Raw genomic sequence first — 24083 nt, 5'->3', positions numbered from 1 at the left:
AGAAATGTGATTTTATGAAGCCAAGTTGGTTTCTGTCACTGAAATTCCAGACTAGCATTTTGTTTCTTTAATTTGGCCACAAGCTGCCGTGTTGTAGTGGCAGGACATGATAACAGAACAGCATGCTGCAGCAGCCCCATTAACTCCCCTGTGAGCAGGAGGTGTGGAAGGTAGTTCAGGGAGACCAAGGATACTATTTCAAATACTGAGCTACAAAAGAGCTGCAAAATGTGTGGCATTGTGTAGAAATATTCTGCAGGCACAATACTGTGCCAGGCTCACAACTCCAGCCAGGGCAAATGCGCCACACCTTTGCTGTGTCTCACTCCCCAGAGAGTAACTGGGGTCCCCTGCTTTGTGTAATGAAGTACCTGTGTTTTTAAAGGGTGGCTTGTGCATTCACATTTAGACCACAATTCCTTGGCAAGGAGTTGAGTTCTGTGGCAAATTCTGCAGCTGCTTCATAGCAGGATGCACAGAGAGCTACACATGCATACACAAACCAGCCTTTTTGAGTACTTATGCACATGGGTTTATTGATGGTGATATAAATTCTTCTTCCATTTTTCCAGGTGAATTTCCTCATCTTCATCAGAGTTATATGCATCATCATCTCCAAACTTCAGGCTAATTTGATGTGCAAAACTGACATAAAATGCAGGTATGTCTTAAGGTGGTCTGATGCTTTTCGTGCTCATCAGAATAGAAGCAGACAAGGGCAAATGTGAAAGGAGTGGGTTGACCAAGGTGGTTAAAGACCCTTGAGTAATGCACAGGTATGGTGTCATGCATTAGTAACTGCTTGGACAGTCAGCCCACAGAAAAGTCTCAGGGAAACCAGGGCAGGTATTTCACCTGTGCTATAAACAGAAGGCTAGATCACTGTCACTCTACAGTCTTCCATTAGACTGAAGGAATATTAAGTAAGCAGTTATTTTTAAAATACCTGCAGCACATGCAAGTACTGAATGTTAGAGTCCTTGAAATCACCCAGAGGAGGGCAGCTGGTGTAAGGGCTGGAAGGAGTGTCCTGTGCGGAGTGGCTGAGGACTTCTGACCTGCCTGGTTTGGAGGAAAGGGCTCTGAGGGATGACCTTGTTCCCTTCTACAGCCCTCTGAGGAGTTGAAGTAGAGAGGGAGGTGCTGAGCTCTTCTCCAGGATATCATAGGACATGTGGGAATGGTTCACAGCTGCACCGAGGGAGGAGGTTCAGATTGGCATCAGGAAACATGTCTTTACTGAGAGGATGCTCAAACCCTGGAACAGGCTTCCTAGAGAGGTGGTCAGTGCCCCAAACCTGTCAGTGCTTAAGAGGCATTTGGACAGTGCCCTTAAGAACTTGCTTTAAGTTCTGAACAGGTGGTTGTCATAGGTTCCTCCCAGCTGAAATATCCTATCTTATTCTAATTTGAACATAAAAATATGAGCTGATAGAAATAAAAGCTTTCACTTCCAGTAGGATAAGATGGGATCAGTTTGAGTTTTGCTCCTTGTTTTGCTCCTTGCCAGTTGTTATTGGGAAAACTTTCAATCTTGAATGCGTGAGATATTTCAAGAGAAATGTCAGGGCTATCACATATAAATTCAATTTTTGGTTTGTAGTCAGTCTATCCTTGTCTGTATTCTCCCTGTTATTTAATCCCCTTGCTAAGATTCATGGTTGCATCCTTCATTTGTCCATCTTGACATTTGTACTGCAGTCTGGAAAACAATGTAAGAATAAAAAGTTAGCTTTTGAAGTGCGGAGCTACATGCTGTGGTATCTGGACTGCTGCTGTTACATTGGGTATTTCAATGCTGCAGTCTTCTAAACAAGACACAGCATATATTTTGGTGATTTCTTATCTGTGTGAGTTGACGGGTGTGTTACCTACCTTCTTTACCTCACATGAAATTTTGGAAATCTTAATGTGTCTTGAGAGTTCAAATCAAAGATGAGGACTTGTTGGAGCTGGAGGCTTTGATTCCATGCCCACTTGTACAGAAAATTGAGTATTTTCAGAAGGTCACAGTGAAAGGACAGGGGCAAAGGTCACAAGTTATAGAAAGAGAAATTACCCTTGCATGTCAGGAGAAAATAAATTCACAGTCAGAGTGGTCTGATGCTGAAAGAGAGGTCCAGAGGGGCTTTGGAGGACCTTGGAGATACTCAAAACTTGGCTGGATACAGCCTTGAGTAACCTGCTGTGAACTGGAGTTGGGCTAGAGTCTTCCAGAGGTGCCTTCCAACCTGAATGCTGACATAATTCAGAATAGCAGCCAGTAGCCCTCAGGCACACAAGAGCTACAAAGGTCTGACAGCCCTGCTGATTGAGTGATTTTGTATGTACTGACTTGTCTCAAGACAGGTTGTTGTGAGATGTGGGTGAGTTTTGTGGCCCAGGAAGCTCCCACGTGATCCCCATGCATCTTTCACTATCCTGCTGGGTAGCTGACATGTATGTCCATCAGAAGAGAGTTACGGATCATTCTTGTGAATTTTTTCCTGTGGTTGTGTATCTTGAACTGTCTCACAAGTGAAGAATCATTTCTTTCAGATTGGTTTGTCTTTCATCCTTTGCTAGCTCTGTCTTTGAACTTGCCATCACTCATTTTAAGACAGTTTGATTGCTTTGACAAAGTGTTCTGCAGTTACATATAGTTACAATGTTTAGAAGATTTAACACACCCACAGAGGTGGGAAGGAATATTCCAATAATTGATAGATTATGTCTTTCATGTCATCAAGAAAGTAGGTTTTGGTCATCTTTCCCAATTACAGGTGGAGAAAAGAATACAAAAGAAAGACATCACAGGTACAAGGAAGCACACAGCTTCTTACTGAGTTTGGAAGATTTTCAGGTGAAATACAGCCAGTAACTGGATAGAGCTTTGCTGTCACCAATAAATGGTCTGCAGTGAAGTGGTAGGGGAGGTTAAAACTTGTAGGAACTTACTAAAGTTATTTTGAGGAGGTTTTTATCCTGCAGCCTCTGGAAGAGGACCCTGCATCACAAAGTGGTGCAGTGACTTAAGAAAGTTGAAACTCTGTCAGAAACAATGCAGAAGGGGTGACTCCCAGGGATTATTTGGATCAGCAATTCAGTGGCACTGATGAATCTTTAATTGCTTTGTAATCTTAGGTTGGCCAAGTCTACGCTGACTCTGATCCCACTGCTGGGGACCCATGAGGTCATCTTTGCCTTCATTACTGACGAGCATGCCAGAGGGATGCTGCGCTTCGTGAAGCTTTTTACTGAGCTCTCCTTTGCTTCCTTCCAGGTAGCACTCACCGTGTGCCCATGGGCATAAGATCTTTTTTAACTGCTATTTGAGGACCTGCTTTCTCTTTCATTCATTGCATGCTTATGTTCCTTATATTTCTCAGTTTAGCACTGGATGTTATAGGATTGTGACAGTGGAAGGGAAAGTGTAAGGACTAATTTTTAACAGCCAATTTTACTACAGTAAGCTGGTATTCCTGTCCACATATTAATATTTATTTCCTATGGTTCACCTCAGGGCAATAACAAAATTGTCTGTGATTTCCTGTAATTGTACAGTGGTGTTGCTGAAAGCACATTTTGTGCTTTCTCCAGTGTTTCTGATGCTCCTTGGAAAATCTGTACTGCGAGAGATAGCTGTCTCCAGCTGTAACTGTGTGTGAGGAGGGCATAGGCTTATTGTGATCTTTATTTAACTGTTCCCTTAGGTAAAGCCATTTCAAATGAGTATCCTTCTGTAAGGAAATCATTATTCTGTTTCCCTGCACACTTACTCATTCCGTGTTTATCAAGCACAGAGCTATATTTAAGGCCACTGTGAATTACTCCCTTATGAAGTGTTTAAGACTTGAAACCTTTGCTTTGTACAGAAGAAGGGGAAAGAAATCACTAGACAAAAATAACAGATTGAAGAAAACAACAACTCCTTTTTCCTAAGATCATGTGCTTTGAGACATAGTTTGGTCAAACCTCTGCTCTGCCATCAGAGTTGACAGGGACCAAGGATTGTCCACTTTTCAGTCTTACCCTGGACATGTCAGTGTGGAGCCTCTAGCCCTTTGCAACTGAGTTTGGCAAAGTGAGGAAACTGCTCTGCTCACTGTTCTGGTTTTTGTTGATTTCAGGGGCTGATGGTTGCAATTCTTTACTGTTTCATCAATAATGAGGTAAGAGAGATACTATTTTGTTCCAATTTGCCTTATCAGCATACAGTATAGGAAAAGGAAATTGAAAATGGTCTTGAACTGCTAAATTGTCCTTGTTCAGGACTTTTTGTTTTACAGAGCCTTCCCTGCACAGCTCTGTGGGATAACTCATCAGACAAATGTGTTTGGAAGGAATTCAGGCAGTATAATTTACAGTCACTGTTTGTAGATTTGGAATCTCACAGTCTTTCTTACAGTTGTGTAGTTTGCACTGGTGCATTCTTTGATTAAGAACTACAGCTGCTCTTAATCTGTCTTATTTTAATTGCTTGTTTTGCTTTTACTTGCTTTTTATTTGCTTGTTTTTGTGAATGGGGGAGTGGAGCCCATTTTATTCTATGAACTCAGATCAGCTTGCTGGTGAAGTTGGAGAATCCTCATGGCCACTGCTGTACAGTTTGGTTTCATTTGGTTTCCCCGTGGCCCGGCTGCTTGAATGCATTGTAACTCTCTCATTAACACTGAACCTCACAGAGTGGTAAACTCACAGACCCAGAAGAAGTGAACCTTTAGCTTTGAGTTAATTGATTGCAAGTACCATCTTCTGTGGTTTCTGCTGAATCCCAGCCCTGTAGTGGGAAAGGGTATTGTTCTGTTTCAGTATTGCAGGAGTCTCGTGTTACCTTCTAAGTGATTATTACTCATTCATTTGGCAGCCAGGTTTGTAAGGGTAGTAAACACTACTCATTTAGTCACTACATTACTAAATTAAATGCACATCAATATGTTTTACACTCACAATAAATCTACTTTTAACTATGACGTGGCTATTCAAGATCACTTATTGAGAGACAGGCCTCATCAGGGAATTGGAATCAGTAGAAGAATGTACTATTTCTATCATTATGGCCAGGCTGGAGTCAACAGGAAAGCAACAGGCATTCTGAATTAAGCCTTTCAGGAGTCTGCTCAGTTTTCTAGGTTGTGAGTAAGATTTTATCAAAGTGAATAATCTATTAATTGTACTGCTTACCAAAATCAGAGGTGAGTAGCAGCAGGCTTTGCTGTTGGGAATGAATGTCATTTGCTGTGTGTCATGAATTAGAGAATATTTGTTTCAGATTGCTTGTATGGCTTTACAGGTGTGCTTCAGTCCTGAGATGCAGCACTGTCTGCTGGTGGATCGTGTATTTCTTGTGATTCACCTTGGTGTTTGCTCACACATCCCTTGTGCAGCTGCAGCCAAGCCTCTCATGTGTAATGCTCAATAACTTCCTTCACATGAAATAACAGCAAAGTTACATCATAATCCAAACTTTATTACAAGCTCTCAAACAGGCACCGTTGTTTCATTTGAGGGAGCTTACCTGTAATAGCTTACCTGTGTTCCTAAGAAATGCTCCAAATCTCTTGTTACTATAATTCTCTTGCCTTTGTAATGTAGTTCATAAAGCCTAAACACAATGAGTTCAGCTTCACTGACAATCCAGTATAAATTATTTTGCTTGTTTCAACTCTTGTTCAAAGAGTGGGAGTAGGATTTTGTGAAGCCTGGTCATCAGTGTCCATTAAAAAAATTTTTTGTAAAGGAATTTGGTTAAGTAAAGTCTGTTCTAAAGTAGATGAGAATTCTTTTCCTCAGCTAAATGAGAAGCTGTTTTCTGACACACTGTATTTGTCCAAAGACAATCCTTGTTTGCAGTGTGGTCTGCATTTTATTTTTGTTTGTGACTCATTGACTCCTTTTTCTTTAACCATACAGAAGGAAAGTTCCTTGCAAGTCTTGATGCACAGATCAATAGTAGAAATGAAGATAGAAGTGATATTAATGTCCTTTTCTAGTATCTACTTCTTAAAAAAAATAGAATTTGCTCATATTTCAGTCTTACTTTGTCTGAAAGATTCTGGATTTTCTCTGAACTTGCTCTGAAGCCAACAGTAGTGTCTCATTGAGGTTGCCTGTTACCACCAATGTTCTTTGAAAAATGAGCCAGGCTTAATATGACCAGTTTTTCTGCTGTTAGTGCTGCTTTCTGTAAGAAATACTTTAAGCCACAGAGGTGTTGCCTTTTTCCACCACTTAGTTGAAGATGGTTCAGATTTCATTCTCTGTAGCCTTGGTTCTCCTTTTTGCCTTGTCACAATGGAAGTACAATTCAATCTCTTCTACTTTAAAGAATCTGTCCTGGTGCCAGGACTTCTGAGTTCTTTAAATACTGGCCAATCCTTCCTTTTGATTTTAATTTCTTTTCATTCTCTATACAGACTATTAATTAAACTCTTCCATCAGCTTAGTTCCATCCCATTTTAGATCTGCTTTCCTTTCATTATCATTTGCTGAGATATTTTTTGCCAAAATTTAGGGATTTTTTATAATTAGATTCCAGATTCATTGCTACACTGTCAACTTCCTTCTCCATTAGGTGCATAAAGCTCAATCAAGAGCTCTCTGTGAGAGATCTTCTCCAGCCTTAACCTCCATGACCATCTTTTTCAAGTTGTCCCCCCCTCTTTCCTTTTTCTTTTAAAATACTCTATGTAAAAATTTTTCTTCCCCTGTCTCACATGTCATGGTTTAACCTCCAGCAACTACGCACTGTGCAGCCACTTGCTCATTCCAGTTTGGTGGGATGGGGAAGCGAATTGAAGGAATAAAAGTGAGAAAACTCTTGGGTCGAGTTAAAGACAATTTAACAAGTAAAACAGAGCAAAATGTGGAATTCATTTACTACTTCCCACTGGCAAGCAGGTGTCCTCCCAAATTCCTGCACACCTCCAGCCTGCCTGCTGTCAGGGTGGGATGAGAAGCTGAAAAGGCTTTGGCACTGTGCAAGTCCTGCTCAGCAATAACAAAAGCATCTCTATAATTGCCAACACTGTTTCCAGCACAAATGCAAAACACAGCCCCATACTGGCTGCTGTGAAGAAAATTAACTCTACCCCAGCCAATGTCAGCACATCATGGGGGCTTTGTTCTTGGTATCATTTTCCTGTATAGCTTATTTCTGGGGAATCTTATCAACAAAGGAAAGTTAGTAGGATAAGCATTTTGCTGAAAGATCTGTAGATCTACTTCTGTGCTCAGGAACTGCCTCTGCAAAATCAGTCTTACTTAATTCCCTTGCTTATACATTCAAAGCCATTTAGGCAAAAACTCAATTCCACACAGGCAGCAGACCTGCTCCCTACCCTCTTCCTAACCCCTGGAGAGAAAACTCCTGATAACTGATATTATGCCAGTCATATCTGTTCCTAAGACAGACCCATTCCTACAGTCTTTTGTTCAGGTCTTCCATTCACTTTATCTCGGTTTTGCAGGCTGTTTGTATCATAGCTCAAGCCTGTCATGTCCAGCTGGAGTAAAGACTCATTTCCTCCCTTTGACTGACCTAAAGGTACCTATTGCTCATTTACTTACTCAGCCAGTCACTACAGTCATGCTTTCATTCAGGATTTGCCAGTAAATGCCTACAACAGCTTTTTCCCAGTGCTGCCTTATGCTTCCATGCCCACAAAAGATGCCAAGTACTGGAACAGTAATATGGTCAATTACTTTCCTGCAGACACTTGCAGTTCCTGCATTTCTGCCTTTGTCTTACCATTTTCCCTCATTGTTCTATGCCAAGCTCTCCCAGACACACTGTCTTTCTTTGTGTCTTTGTGCACCTTTTGACACAACAAACTCCCCTTACCATGGTAGAATACAAGCATCTGTCTCAGTATCTTTCCTTCTGACCCATCTGGTCGTGACAGTGGAGGTTAGATTCTGAATTCTGACAGATTGTCAGAAACACAGAGATGCAGCTGGTTCCACCAGGACATTCAGTACAAGGGCTGTAGGCCAGAGCTGACAAGCCCTGACAGAGGCACCCACCAGGGGAAGACAATTAGTTTTGTAAGGCTTTGCTCCTTTTTTAGGAGTTCCTCTCAAATTCAGTCTTTCTCAAGCAAGGAAAGCAGACATACAGCAGCTGGTTCCCTAGGAGGTTTCCCTCAGAATATGAAGGTTTCAACAGCCTGGGCATGATGACAAACCTGTGCTGAAACTGCCATCAACCTACTTAGTCTCTTGGTACTCAGTATGAGACCCTAAAATAAAAGAAAAAGCATCTTTCCAGAGAAGGCTCCCTTAAGTGACCCACCTACAGTGAACTTATTTCCGGGCTGAAGTACACACCATAATGAACTTATTACTGTGGTTACACTCCTGCCTTTATCTAGAGTAACAAGTGTGAAATTTTATGTCCTCTGCCTTATGTGTTAAAAGCTAATGGAGGTTCTTACTTCAGCCAAGTGGCAAGAACTTTGCCTGTGGAACAGGAAGATCTAATTCTGTTCTTGTTTAGCAGTTACACAATCCTGGATAAACTTCCAAACCTGTGCAGAGGTTACACAGTTTGACCCAGAACCTGTGACTAGATGAGCATACTTCGTAGCTTCAAGAAAAGCTAGTGTCTGGAATGAGAAACTGTAATTGCTGTTTTAAAGGGGAACAAGTTCAGTCTCTAACTTGCTTAATTGTTGTTTTCAATTCTGAATAGGCATACGGTTTTTGTATGAAATAAAAAGAACCCACATAAATATTCAAAGAACAAAAATAATCCAGGACATAATAATGTTTAAATCAAACCAAAAGTTAGAACTCCTAAGAATACCTGTGGTGCAATATTGAGCAGAAAGTCAGTCTTTTCAGCTGTTTCATGGCTGATAAGCAAAGTCAGTTTAATTGTTAGTCCTGGTAAGGCATAGAGTCCAATCAGTATTGCAGGTGAATACATTTAGAGCAAAATAATGAAGGTAAGATTTTCTGGTGCATAGAAGAGCTTTTTTTTCTACAAGTAAAAGTGAATGTCATCATTATTTTAAATGTGGAATGGCCTATAATGGATTAATGAGATAATTGGATAATTGGAAGCAATAATATTGCAGGTTTAAAGCACTTCCAGTTTTTCTCGGTAATGTGGTATCCTTGCTGTTTTCTGATGGAGTCATTTAAAGAGCTGATTAGTTCTACATTCATTCCTTTTGTTTCCTTCTTTGCTTCTGTTAGGTTCAGATGGAGTTTCGGAAAAGCTGGGAGCGCTGGAGGTTGGAACACTTGTATGTCCAGAGAGACAGCAGTATGAAACCTCTGAAGTGTCCAGCCAACAGCATCAGCAGTGGGGGCACAGTAGGCAGCAGTGTCTATGCTGCCACTTGTCAGGCCACATTCAGCTGAGATTTCTGCAGGTGAATCAGATGGAGAACAATGAACTGTATAATCTACCTGAAAACCCTTAAATACCCAAGCAAGTGGCTTAAGTTTGCCATCTCCAGCAAGAAACTTAAGCATGTGCTGCTCATCGCCTGCCGCCTTTTGGACAAAGGTTTCTAGGGAAAGCAATCTGCTAATGTAATGAACACATCAGAGGAAAAATTGGTCATGTCTAAAGTAAGTTAAAAGAGTTTTTTCCTATTTGCACACAAGGCCTCCAGGGGTCCAAAACTTAAGTGTTGCATTGATCCAGTCTGAAACCACAGGGTCAATGGCTTATTACTGTTGAGTGGGTGAGCTGAGTGATCGACTGATTAAATTACAGGGATATAGAATATTATTATTGCCAGAAAATACATTTAGACTTTTCTGGCGATAGGGTAAGGTGCCATCGCCATTTTTAGAAAAAAATAATTTAGTGGGACACAACTTGTGTTTCAGGGAAGAATCAGTTTTGTAGCAGGGGTTTCCCAAAGTTAAAGTTGAAAATATGCTAATCTGTTTTCTGGGTAGGTGAAGAACAGCATCCTGAAGGTCTGTCAATGTTCAGCAGGTAATGTAGTGAACACTTCTGAATGCCGTCTTCAAGGTTCGCTTCAAAAAGTATAAAAACCCAAACAAAACAAAAATGCAGTATCTGTGAGGTACCTTCTCTGCTGGGAATAGGTGCACATTATTTCTGTTGACATGGATGGAGATGTACCCTGTGTGCACTGTCAGTGCTAGGCTGCCCACCTGGTGGGCACACAGGTGTTCACAGGGATGGGGTGATGGCTTGTGTTTCAAGAGAACCTTTCCTTGTCTGAGCTTTACGCTGCTCCTTGGGGGTGCAAGCACACAGAAAGAAGTCAGCTTGCGGCCACTGCTGGTCTCAGCAGACCTCTCCTCATTGCAGAGATTCGCTGGTTGGCAGTGTGTACTCACTTTTGTTTCCCCTCCTGCCTCGGTCCTTCTCTCCTGTGACACACGGCACCCTCGCGCGGAGCGGGAGGTGGCCCTGGCGCAGGGCGCGGGTTCAGGACCAAGGAGAGCTCCCACCCCCCTTCCCGGGGTGGGCTGCCATCCTCCAGCGCCTGCCAGCTTCCCATCAGCGGCATTCCAAAAAGGAAAAAAAAAAAACCCAAACAAAACCAACAGCTCCAAACAGAAAATCCTGAACTCCATGAACTTTTTTCTGTCTGTTTAAAGCAACAAGGGCTCGTGCAGTGACTGCATCTGCACTGTGTAGTGCGTTTGCTCCCTGACCTTGACAAGAGTTGCTGGGGACAGGCAGAAGTACCTCTACAAGCCCGATGTGATAGGTTGCATCGCTTAATAAAAAGCTTTGCACATCTTTACTCGTACTTGGGCTCCCTTTACAACAGAGGCGAAGTGCCAAAGACAAGCTCTGAAAACCTCCCTGCTCACAGATTTTTGTAATAAATAAGTAACTTCCATGGCAAAGCAGTTACAACGACTCAGCAGAAATAACCCTCCCTGTTCTCAAGTCTCTTTGCACTTGCATTCACAGTCCCTATTACCAAGAAAGTGGACTGGATATTCTGGGATGTAACTCAGCATCTTTCCTGCCTGAAGCTAGATTGCTTTGCATGGGATTATTTAATCATTGCATTAGAATCCTAATTGCCAACAGCATGGATTAGTTCTGCAATCATGAGGTTAGAATTGAATTAAAGAGGATGTGTTGCCACCTTCTGCTCTAATGCTAGTAATTGAGCTCCAGGGAGAAAGACACGTTTGCAGAAATCCACCACAGTTCTCAGGCTGGCTTATGTGTCTCCAGCATGCTGGCTTCTCTGCAGGCTGCTTCCAGGCCTTCCCTCTCTTAATGTCAGTTGCAAAGCTGACTTTGGAATGAAGCACTTCAGGTTCTTCTGTATATTTAATAACTAGCTTCTGTGCTGTGTGACCATCAGTACAATACTTGTCTACTACATGCAGGTGTTAACTGCTGTCCTGCAAGTTAATTAATTAGCTTCCTGTATCTACAGAGTATGCTTGATGTTTCTAATGTCTATCCTGAAGTGCTAAGAATAGGAAAAAAGTACTAAAGATTGTCACTGGCAGGTGGAAGGGCAGCATGGTGACAGATGCACTTTACAGCTGTGGCTTAATGCACACTGGTGGGAATAATTTCACTGATTAATATTCAAGAGTGGATGCTGGTCCTGCTTAGTTGCGTGCAAACCTGGGAAAAAAGTTCCTGCTGCTTGCACAGCTGTTGGCAAGATGATAGTTTTGCTGGGATAACAGGAAGTTACAGAAGTGTTCTAACTCACTGAAGTGCTGGACAAACAAGGGTGTGTAACAAATGAAAGAGGACAGACATAGGAATAGGGAGCATTTCCATGTGTGGTAACAAACCTGTACTTAGTTGCTGTCACAAGCAAGATTCAACAGCTTGATGTGCTTTAGAGTTAGTAAGCTGTTCTTGTCCCTCCTACTCATTTGTGGACTGAGGGCTTTGGGCCCACAGGAATAACTCCAGTTAACTTGGTGGCTTCTGCTTTGTTAGAATGTAAGAGAAAAGTAAGGTAACAAAGTGAGGTCTTAGCCAAGCAGAAGGCTGCAGAGGAAATTTTCCCCCCCCTCCAATTAAGCTCTCATTAGTTCAAACCTTTTTAAATCCCCTCTCAAAACAACTCAGTGGAAGTAATTAACACCAAGCAGAATTACAGTATTTGTGTATTTAAAAACTGAGCAAGGCCACAGTGCCAATTTCTCCATCATACTTTATCTACTTCAGTAGTAAGACCTTTCACAAGCCTTTGTTATTCATGCCATCTCCATTTCACAATGTGTAAGGTACATTTATTTGAGTAGCATGAAATAAGCAAATCAACACAAAGCACTGGAAGAGATGAACTGTGTCAGTTTTTATTTCTTGTGCCTTTTGGCTTCATGCTCACTTATTGTGGTAACTTGTTTCATGAAGCATTAAATACAAGAGTCTATAAATCCACCTGGACATAATGCAGCTAGAGCGTATAGCAAGTGAAAACTTTATTTGCAGCATTGCTGCTATGAATTTTTATAATTTCATTGATCTTACCTTATATTTAATATTTATTTGCATGTATTTTCTTGTTTTAAAAAATACCCACAGAACTGTACAAGATGTCAGATTATCAGCTCCCCATAAACACTACGTTGATGTTTATTTTTATTGTTGTGAATAAAGTTTCAACTTACAAAATTCCATTGCTTACAGGTGTTTTGAGTATCATCTAACTACTTTTTACCCTGTTACTAGAATACTTTTTAAGAATGGAAAGATTCTGTGGTTCTTTCAGGGAAACAGTGCTTTATGTGTGCAACTGTGTCCACTACCTAGTGGTGTTTGATCCTGCTGAGCATATGTTAATCAAATACAAAATGCAGCATGTTATAGAGTCAAAAGGAATCAGTAAGAATACTGAAAACTCTCGGGGGAAGGGGAGAGTTACTGGAGAATGACAGAATATGTGCAAATGACAAATTGTTTTGCCTTGAAATAGCAGGACTTGGAATTTATACAACAGCCCAAGATAAAAACTGTGAGAGTGCTGTGGAGAGCTACTGAAAGATGCTTATCAGTGTTAACATATTACATGTGCTTTATTACTCTCTTGTTAGTCCAGCTAAATTCAAAGCACCACTTTCTTTTGTTTCTACAACCAGTGATGAAACTTGTGTTGAGTAAAGCCTTAAAAATGTGTTTAACTGTTAAATTATAAAAGACATAGTGGAACAGGACTTGAAAGACCAACTGGTGACTTTTCTTCTTAACTCTGTCCTCAGAGACACAAGTTCTAGCAGCTGCTCTTCAGAATGATGACTTAATCATAAAATTGTTATGGTTAGTAAAGACCTTAAAGATCAAGTCCAGCTGTCTATGTAGCATCACCACCATAGAACTTGTTTTAGAACACTAAAGCATGTTCTCAAATGCCACACCCGTGTTTTTTTCCCACACATTAAGCAGAGGTGACTACCACTTTGCTGAGCACGTCTGGCTCAATGCAGTGATCTACATATTAAAAACAGCAGTGGATCATACAAATACACCTGCCAAGAATAACTATTTTTCAGCTTACAGTTACGAAAACTGTAATATGAAGCAAAAAGGGAATTATAATCTGATGGTTGTGTCAGGTGAAAGACACCACTGCAAACCAAAGCAGCAGCCTATTTTAGGTATATGGCTATTGCTTCTTGTTGTTTCTTCACCATGAGGGTTCCAGCCGGTGCAGGGGAGAGCACCAGCAGGCCCTTCTACTGCAGGTGTCGTCAAACGCCAGCCTTTGTGTCTGTCACCTGCGGCAAAGCTCTCGGGAGCTGAAGCCGTGTAGGTGACGCGCTGGCAGCCGCAGCTGTGACACGGCCGTGCCTCTCGGGGCCCCGGAACAGCTGTCGGGCCCCAGGAAACGAGACCAGAGCGCAGGCTTTGCTACGGCTTTATTCGGGACCGGCCGGCGCCGCGGGACACGGGGCCAGCAGTAAGGCTCAGGTGCTTTTCTGCATAGGAACAAACCCCATTTCATTCCCCCGAGCCCCGGCCCTTCCTCAGGGCGGCGGCGGCGGCAGTCCCGGCCGGGCCCGGCGCTAGCTGCCCGCGGCGGGCCGGTAGTGCAGCTCCCGCTCCAGCTGCTCGGCCGTCAGCGTCCCGGCGATGGCGGCGCAGCCGGGGTTGAAGACAGAGTAGGCGCTGAGCTCGCCGGGCCGCCGCTCGGCGGGGCCGCGGGTGCCGGCGTACATCCAGTAGAGCAGGGAGAGGACGAAGTAGGGCAGCCCGAGCTCCAGCTCCACGAACAGCGCCAGCAGCACGGCCCACAGCAGCACCTTCAGCAGCAGCGGACGCGCCCACACCGGAGCGGCCGCCGCGCCGGGCCGGACCTGCGGAGGCGGCGGGGAGAGCGGCGTCAGGCACCGGCCGGCCGCCGCATCCCCCGCCCCGCCCGCCTCGGCGCTCACCTGGGCGCCGCCGCCCGGGCCCTCCGCGGCTGCCCGCGGTCCCTCGGCGGCCTCCGGAGCCGCGGCCTTTCCCGGCGGCTCGGCTGGGCGCGGAGCGGCGGCAGCGCTGCGGCGGGCGGCACGGAACTCGGCGAGGCGCCGCTCCACGGTGGCCGCCATGGCCGAGGCGCGCCTGCGCCAGGCCCGTGACGGCCCGGCAGAGGCGGGGCCGCGGAACGGGGCGCTGCGAGAGGGGCTGGGGTCGGTCCCACCGTGGGGAGCCGCAGACAGGCGGTCAGTCCTTCCTCGCCGGCCGGGATGGACAGCAGAGCCGGCGAGTCTCTCTGGAGAAAAGCTGTAATTCACCAGAGACCTCTCGTGTTTTGTTTTCACACAATTATTATTTTGGAAAAGACCTCTGAGTTAGAGTCCGCCCTTGTCCAAACACCAAATCAAATAGATGATGGCGTTAAATGCCACGTCCAGCCATTTCTTGAACACCCCTAGAGACGGTGACTTCACCATCTCCCTGGCAGGCCATTCCAGCGTCTCATCAGACCTTTTGTGGAGAAATTCCTCCTCCCAGCCAACCTAAACCTCCTCTGGTGCAGCCTGAGGCTGTGCCCTCCTGCCCTGTCGCTGGTTGCCTGCGAGAAGAAGCTGATTGGGTGTTGGAGCAGAGGTTTTAGCAGAGCGCCGGGCAGCTGGGGCAGGGCAGCGAGCAGGAGGAGGAGAGCACCGCAGTGGGCTGTGCCCCTCTTCAGCCTCCCGCAAGCCAGCTCTTTTCTGGGCTGAACAACCTCAGTGACTAATGCTGGCACCAAAAAGAAGAGGGGGTGGAGAGAATAAAGCATGGAGTGACCAAAGCCTGGGGAGCAGGAAGGAGCTGTTCACAGCCAGGCTGTCCAGCGCCATTTGCGTTGGGTGTTGGAGCAGAGGTTTTAGCAGAGCGCCGGGCAGCTGGGGCAGGGCAGCGAGCAGGAGGAGGAGAGCACCGCACTGGGCTGTGCCCCTCACCGTGTGGTGGTGCCCGGAGCCAGGCTCACCCTGTGCCCCTCTCTGCTGGCCCTGGATATAACCCTGTGGTGGGCTCCCTCCAGCACAGGCCCATGGGCCTTGCCAGCATCCATCCTGCAGTCTCTTTAAGTCAAATAATAGCATTGGGAAAACCAGTTCTATCACATCATGTTCCAGCTATTGGCACTGCCAAGAAATAAAAATTTATTTACAGAATCTGTCTCTTAGCCTCAGGAGTAAAATATCTATCACTCTCCAGCAGTAATAGTCAGCAATGAGCCATCATTTCATCCTGCAGTGCTGTTTCCAGTTACTTATAGCCTTCTCAGAAGTGACCTTTGGGGCTGAATGTCTCATGCATGTGTCAGCTCAGAAGTGAATATGAGAAGTCTAATAAAAATCAATTTGGGTGTTCTTAAGTTATCTTAATGTGGAAAAAATTGTGTTTTTCCCAGCTAAATAATTTTTCAAATGCCTATTTTATGCTTGGTTACAAAATGACTTTCTTTTAACCTTCCGACTTTGCAGAGAGTGCCGCAATGAATAAAATTTTTCTCTTTATTTGTGGAAATTTGATTTTGAAATAACAGTCAAAAATGTTTTAAGATATCCTGCACAGGACATTATTTTATTTTATTTTATTTTATTTTATTTTATTTTACTCTAGTTTTTTTTTCCTTCGTCTTCTTCATGGAAACAGCTCCTTGTTCTATAGACCTCATTAGTCAAAGTAATAGTTTTATGTGAATAATATATAAAATATCACCTTTGCAAGCTGCATCCAGTGATTCCTATGTTGTCAGATTTTACTCATGATTTACCAGGCTTAGTATGTATTTGCTATTATGCATCCAAGTAGCTATTTTATGGCTATTTTATAGGGCTGCCTATATTGCCATGTGTTGTTAGGAAACATAGAAGAGTGCCATGAATTATGCCTTTGAAGCCCAAGAGCACTCCAGTAACTTCATCTCTAAATGAGTGTTACACTGTGGATAAATACCTAAACAAATTTGTATCCATAAAGTCTTGAATTACTTCAATATATCCTGTTTGAAACAAACAGCTTAATTTCATTTCATTTTGTATAGACATTTCATTTTGTTTGTTTGTTTGACAAACCATACGAACAATTTGTTCCCTCCTCCAGCGCCTACAGAAGATCTTGGCAGTTGACCAAGCTTAATCTTTGGATCCTCAGCCTGTGGTTAGGAGGGCAGAGGGGACATGGAAAGGCTGAAGAACACTTCTGTGGGACTTAAATCAACTTCATGCCTTCCCCTATTTATGAGAAAAACAGATTGAATATAGTGGGTTTGTAGGCGTGAGACTACGAGTTGAGTATTTTTCTTCTCTTGTGCCACAGCCAAGGATGAATCAAAAATGTTGGGTGCTATTGATAGATCTCTAAAGCTGCATTCTTTATGAAGGAAGTTCTGGAATTGCCCATCAACTTCTAGGAGGCAGCATTAAGATCACTTTAAAAACTTAATTGTTTTTTAAACTTGTTTCATACTAAATCACAATATAAAGCAGTTCACATGCGTATTTCCCTCTGCCAAGAAGAGAACCTTTTTTCTTTATAAATTTCCACTTCAGCGATTTTGAAACCTATTCCTCTATCCCAGCAATCAACTTTTTGTTATATTTTAGTATTTATGACAGAGAAGAATCATTGCATTCTGTTCTCAGCCAAGTATCAGCTTAAGGAGCTAAGGTTCCAAGCCATTAGGAACTTTTTCTATGGCACTCTATCAGCAAGTGAACTGAAAAAGGTGAAAGAATTGACAGAACAAGAAAGCTGGCAAAGCCATGTTGAGTTTATACTTTTGGGATGGTGACTGCAGAGTTTTTCCGAATTAATTTTCAGATATGCTTCATGCCCCTTAAGAAAGGAAGAGAAGTGAAAACTAATTAGATTAGGTATTTTTACATGACAGACGGCATTAGAACTATTTGTGGCAAAATACCAGCCCAGCTGAGTTAACCAAAGCATTGATAGCAACATTTAGGTCCTGTGGCATACTTTGCATGTGCCACATCAGTCCTGGTGTCAGCCCCCTCCTTGCTCAATAGTACAGGCTCGGGGCCTTGCCCAGTTGTGTGCAGAGTTGTTGCTTGCTTCCTTCAGCTGCAGATACTTGTTTGTGTATGCCAGCTTCTTCAGATATCAACAGTAATCAAGTCACATTAATTCTCTTGATGGATTAATCTAATTCATTGTCAGGAGCTCTCTCCTTTGTGAGATAAGTGTTCACGCTCACACTGACTTGCTAAGTGCCATAAATGCAGACAGAAGGGCAACCCATTATTAATATAATGACCAAGTGTAATTAGTTCAATGGAGCTGAGGGAGCATTAGATCTAGTTGTTGAGGTCGTGCAGAACATGTATAAAATAGATTGAAGTGCACAGATTCATATTTCTGTAACTCCATAGAGAGCTTTCTGCATATCCATTTACTAATCAGTTCTAAACTACAGAGAAGAAGTGCTTCCTTTGTAAAAAATAGTCATTAATTTTCCTTCCTAAAATAGCAGCATAAGGGTACTTTGCCATTAGACATAAAGAATTTTTTTCTGTCTTTTTATTGAACTCGTTTAGCTTCTCAATTGCAAATTTTCATGTCTGTGTGATTTTGAAACGTGCATTTGTATATTCAGCAGTGCATGGTAAAGAGTTCTCAGACACTAGCACTTATGTTCCTGCTTTATATGCTGAAGTGCTCTATATTCAAACATATTTAAAATTGGACAAAGCAGAGTTATGAATATTTCTGTCACAACTCTGAAATGTTCCTCATCATTTCACACGAAACTTCAATTTGAGGGAAAACAGAGAAAAAAAATTCCTCAATAGTCCAATGTCAGCAGTGAATGTCGGATATTTAGTGAAATCATTGTAATAGAAAAGGGACATGAGCTATTTTACTGCTTTTGGAAGATAACACCGAATGAGCACTCTTGGTAGGATTGCTTTACCATGTTCAGAACTTTGATCTGATTCCAAAGTCAAAGTTTGGAAACTATTTTAAAACTTCAAAAATTCAGAATACTGTCTTTTGATTTTTATCATATAGCTAGGATGGGGAAAAAAGGCATTTTTCACTTGATATTCCTCATGACTTAAATGAAAAGAAACCTGTTTTGTCTCTCCTGTCTGCCAACGTAATGCTGGGTTTAATCAGTCTCGTCTTCTCAAACCATTTTTTGGAAAAAAAAAATTAAATTAATTATCAAAGTACTTTTGTGAAGTTCGAAATACAGCTCTTTGGGCTTGGTGTGAATATTTTTTATGTTGGTTTTGTATAGCACTTAAACGTAACAGCACTTAAATGTACCTAGATGGTGCAATAGCATTTCCCCAGACAGGAAATGTGAAGTGAAAAGAATGTCAGACAAGATCTTGAAACTAATTGTAGATCTGAATTCTCGTTCCACATCTATTTCCTTTAATCCACTACAGTTTAAAATACAGAAAATTCTAGATGCTAGATGGTGAATAAAGTGCAAGAAGACAGAAATGGGCTACATTATCCCCTTACACATATACACAGTCAGCCTTTCATTGAGAGTGCACTGTAAACTTTAATGCTCACATTGGCTGTCAGTTTTACACATCCACATCTATCAAAAAACCACAAGAGGCAGAAGAACACTGCTAGGTTTCATTTTTAGAGGAGCAGAATGCCCAGAAAGGTGTTGCAGCAACCTTTGTTCATGCCTTCGAGCCTCTGCCCCTGTATAGGAGAAATCATCATGCAGAAGAGCTGCTCTATCATTGCAGTTGTCAGTGTGCATTCCAGCCAGCTGGTTGGAGCCTCAGGCTCTTGCTGATAAATATAATTTCCCTATAAATGTTTCAAGTAGAGGTGAGACTTCAGCTGTGCCCCTGCAATAGGTATACCAGGTGTAAGGGCTTGGAGCTATTTCTGATTTACCACAAATTATTCAGCAGACTACAAGATGAAGGAGGGAGATATCATGGCATTCCTCTTCCTCCTGGGCTCTAAATCAAAGAAATGAACTTATCTCGAATAAAATACTTGATTATGTATATCTCCATATAATCTACAGAACAGAAGTCCAAACTATTACTTCTGGCAAGCTGTAGAAATATTATCAGTTTGCTCTTTTTGGCAATTTCTCCTCTTCATTATCTCCTTTTTGTCTCAACAGCTACACTGGATTTTGGAATATTTATGATGTTATTTAGGAGTGATAGGTGACAAGCTTTAGGGATAAGGGCTCCCCTAATGCTTTCAACAATAGGAATAAACTGGACAGTCCACCAGGAGAATGAGCTGTTCAGCATGACTGGGAAAAATGCTTTTCCAATATTGATATTTGAACATATGATATACCAAGTGCTTCTTTCCAAACTGATAAAGAATAGTAAAAATAACTGATTGTCATTCGAGATTTTGAGCTCCAAGTTCCCTTCAGTAATACACAAAGGTTGTGCTGGGGCTCACCCCTGAAAATTAGTGGATGGCACACATAATTAAAAGTGGGTACACTGGTAATTAACTTAATCCCTAAATTCATCTTCCGGTAATGGAAAGAATTTTTATGGGTTTGAGAATCATGAGAGACAGGCAGGAGCAGTAAGCTTTATAACACAGCCATGTAACAAGGCTGGGGCATCACCAGAATCACCTGTGAAAATCCTGGTGTTCATGGAGGAGGTGCACCTGTGGTGATGCATCACACAGTGTGGGCAGCACCACAAGTACAAAGTTCCCCAAGCACCCATTCGTTTTCTAATGGAAGTGGTCATTATTTTTTAATGCTCTGTGCTAAATCCAGAGTTATCAGATATCTCAGCCATGTACCAGAGCAATTTAGCACCCCTAGGGATGAGTGGTTTGAGAATCCCTAATGACTTTCATAGAAAATAGGACATGAGGATGCTCTGCTCAGTTAGTATGACAGCACTTCTGTAACACACAGAAGCACCCACGAACAAAGAGTGTCTAATCCCTAGAGCAAAGATTTTGTGTGTGCCTGTCTTGGATTGCAATCTTGCAACCTAAATTCTGTCCCAGTCCCCTGTTTAGGTGACTGCACCTGCTCTATTTATGTCACATCTAATAGCTAATTTTGAATTGGGTCAGACTCCAGACTGCAACTGATCTGTGTGTAAGGGTCTAATTAAATTTCAGCTCTTCTCTAGGTGATTACCTGCTATTTTGGATCTTATCCCCAAATGATAACTATTAATTTATTAAGAAAATACCAACATATTTATCTTCATGATTGTAAAGAAAACACAGGAATCCAAATGGATAACAACAGTGTAAAAAGTGCAATAGTAGTTCAGATCTCCATGCCAGTAATTCAGAGTTCCATGCTTTTTAAGTTAAATTTAATAGGCTGTAATTCACAGAGAGAGTATTTTTCAGGCCAGTATTTTTTCTAATAAATGGAATAAAGATCTGGAAGAAAAACCTGTGTAAAACAAAATGCAAAGAGAAGAAAGATGTAAGAAAGTCGTGAATACACAAAGGACTTGCAGAAATACAGCCTTTGCTAACTGCTGAAAGCTATTAAATGGTAACTTGGCATTTTGGAACAGATTAATAAATCTTTGATTTAAACACACTGCCAGCCCTGACTTGCAAAAAAATCACAAGTTCAATACTCCAAAATCCAATACATATTGCCTTCCTCTGACATCCTCAAAAAGTGGAAAATCCTTAGTATTCCACTAGTTACCACTTTGTCTTGAACTTACTTTCCTGGCTTGGGTCTGACTGTGAGACCTGAAAAAACATGTCAAGCACCACGTCAAGCAGGGTGTCAGCAGCAGCCTCCTGTCCTTAGAGACCAAGATACAATATCAGGAGTGTGAAGCCCAGTGGGTGGGACTGGAAGAATACAGAGAGGAGATAAGAACAAGAGAACTCATGTGAGAATAGCAGAGATGAGGCTGGAGACAATTTGGTGTATCTGAAAGAAACAGACACTAAACCAGATCCTCAGTTTTCCTGAAATGATGTGACCCTGTAGGGCTCAAACCTGACCCCACTGAAGTCAGTGAGGACTCTGCCAGGGTTATACTGGGGTTGGTACTGCATTCCTGATGGATCAAACTGAGCTCATACCTTGCTATCTGCTTGATGAGACCTGTGGGCCTCATATAAAAGATCTCCATGTTATTTCCCTTAAAAATAAACTGGCACAGCAACGAAAACTTTGCCACTTTTTTTTTTAAACCATGACAAACCTAGCCAATTTATTCTATTTATTATGCTGCACGCATGCCTCTTAAATCTTGTACCTTATGCTTTCTAATATAATATAAATTGCATGAGGAGGACAATACTTAAGCAAGATAAGCTTCTTGTATATTAGATTGTAAAGACAACCTGGAATGGGGCTGTCTCTGAATTTATGGCAAGTAAAGCTCAGAACTGGGTCTGGCTGTTCCAGCACAGTAAGAAAAGTGGAGTGTTCATCCTGCCTCTGGTAGGTTTAGAAACCTTAAACCATGTTTCACCATTTTTGCGCTGACCCTGTGGGACTCTCGGCACTGCAGCGAGTTCAGCATCAAACCTCCTGCCTGGGTTCTCTCTGCAGTCAAACTTGACCAGAGTTTCAGTATTTGTCTTGACTGTGGCCTCACAGTCCATGATTTGAGCAACCAAGCTATGAAAGGAAGGGGGAAAAACCAAGAAAAGCATGCTTTGTATGTAGTGGCTAAGTAGAAATTTCAGATGGCAGAAAAGACTGAGGAGCATTTCTGGATCATTTATTTATCTCAGGGGGCAGGAAAGGATGCAGTACATTCTTTTGTCAGCTCTTCCAAAGGATGACTAAGTGGCTTTCATAGGCAGGATATTGCAAACATTTAACAATACTATCCTACAATTTCTGTTTTAGCAGTCCAGTAATGACAACAATATGCAGCAGACAAGGCATGAATTCGTGAGAGAGAAATATTTAAAGATTAAAAGGTCTAAAATTTATGTTTCTAAATTAAATATAAGCAGACAGCAGCAAAAAATTTCCACAGTTTTGTAAAATCAAAGTACTTGCAGGACAGCCTTGACATTTTAAAGTTGAATTCTGGCCTTAAATCTGTACCAGTGTATATTTTCTTCCTCTATTCGTGATCTTTAATTCCCTTCCAGAAAAGTCCACTGAATTTCAAAATTTACTAGGTTTGGGTTTTGTTTTTTTTTTTGGGTTTTTTTTTTTTTTTTTGGTTTTTTTTTTTTTTTTTTGGTTTTTTTTTTTAAGATTCTTTAGAGTAGCGACTCGAAGGGGCAAGAAAGCTGCGGATTCACCCGACACCATGAACCGAAGCAGAAATGACAGCACCCTCTGCTGTCATTTTAGATTATTACCTTAAAGATTTTTCTCTTTTAATCTCACTGGTTTTATCTTTCCTGGGGAAAAGCTGACAGAATCTTTGGTTCGTAATTTTTATTTCATTTTAGGAGGACTGTGACTGCCTTGTGCTTTAATTCTATTTTTTTGCTTTGCAAATGTTATATTCTGCAGTTCAGACTAATTTGTCCTTTGGGATCTAAAAGGAGCTGAAATTTTAAATCTATGACTTCTGTTTATGTGAGATAAGATTCACCTTTCAAAACACACCCTGTCTTTCAATAAACATGGTTTTTATAACATCTACACTGAATTTCAATATATGTCTTCTAAAACCCAGTCTCTGATTGATGAGCCGAAGAGCCCAGCAGGTTTAATCTCCACTTCATACAGCTGGCACTGGGCAGCTGCACAATTAGGATTACATCTCCCTTTTCCCTGCTGCAGATGGGTGATTCTGAGCTCCCAAGAATGTAGCAGTGGATTGACTACAGAGACCTAAAGGGATTTATTTCCATGATTAGGGACTGAGGTACAATTGAATTCTATGAAATGAGTATATACTCCCTCTCTCTCTAATTCCCACTTCCCTTCTGTGATGGACATATGGTTTTGGTTCTGAGCTAAACAAATTCTAAAATAAATGTAAAATCTCAGGAACTTTATTTATGTACTTATGGAAGTTGACTTATTTGCTGTAGACCTGGTCTGATAGCTGTTTTTAATTCCTTCACATGCATGAAGAGAGTGAAATATATTGTATTTATAATACTGTGATTTACACAAAAGCATGTGTATTTCCAGCCCATGGGATACTGAAAATGGAGCTCTGGATCAATTCCAAGAAAATCCTTTACTTTAAAACTTCATGTGAGGTATTAAGACAAAAAGGGATTAAGTCTTCCTGTATATGTAAGCTCTGTTTCATTAAATGGACTTCAGAATACAATTTCTGGTTTTCCAGCTACTGCTTTTTCTTTACAGACGAAGTTTAGTAAGTATTCTGTCCTCTTTCTTTCCTTCTTCTTTTTTTTTAATGCTCAGTATCAACATTTTAAATTGAAGTGCTAGGAAAGATTCTTCTGTATTAATTAAAAGAAACTCATCTGCTGGCTGTGGTTTTAAAATATTGGGTATTAGTATTCATTCATGTTCTTGAATAAAAGTGATTTTCAGGAGAGAAGTATGATGTAAATATGGATAATGTACATGAAATGCTAGGATTTTGTTGAGGATAACAAAGAGATAATTATCCCAGCATTACTTTTGCTTCGTGTAATTTCCCAGACTTTTTAGCATGCAGTAAACCAACAAAACCAATGGGGATTCAATGGGACAGAACCGATCAGGTTCTCAGTAGGCATCAGCTGGCACATGAAAATCACTAGTGCTGCATATGCATACATTAGCAAGTAT

At 41.8% G+C, this 24083-nt stretch overlaps 2 protein-coding genes across 2 annotated transcripts in view; one reads left to right on the top strand and one right to left on the bottom strand.

Moving 5' to 3' along the window:
* The window catches only part of GLP1R (glucagon like peptide 1 receptor), an 82417-nt gene extending 73069 nt beyond the window's left edge, over positions 1–9348 (top strand). Inside the window, 4 exon segments of the mRNA XM_058801461.1 lie at positions 573–661; positions 3124–3262; positions 4110–4151; positions 9181–9348. Coding sequence (XP_058657444.1) covers positions 573–661; positions 3124–3262; positions 4110–4151; positions 9181–9348 — 438 coding nt within the window.
* Positions 9349–12174: 2826 nt separating this feature from the next.
* SAYSD1 (SAYSVFN motif domain containing 1) lies at positions 12175–14496 on the bottom strand. Its single transcript, XM_058802511.1, has 2 exons — positions 14338–14496; positions 12175–14259 (listed from the first exon to the last, which is right to left on the bottom strand). Exons 1-2 carry the CDS (start codon positions 14494–14496, stop codon positions 13969–13971), a joined length of 450 nt encoding a protein of 149 aa, XP_058658494.1. The 3' UTR covers positions 12175–13968.
* Between the last annotated feature and the right edge of the window lie 9587 nt (positions 14497–24083).

This window comes from Ammospiza caudacuta, chromosome 3 (assembly GCF_027887145.1).
Source record: "Ammospiza caudacuta isolate bAmmCau1 chromosome 3, bAmmCau1.pri, whole genome shotgun sequence".
NCBI lineage: Eukaryota > Metazoa > Chordata > Aves > Passeriformes > Passerellidae > Ammospiza > Ammospiza caudacuta.
The sequence above is the reverse complement of the archived record's forward strand: the minus strand, read 5'-3'. Positions and strand labels throughout refer to the sequence as shown.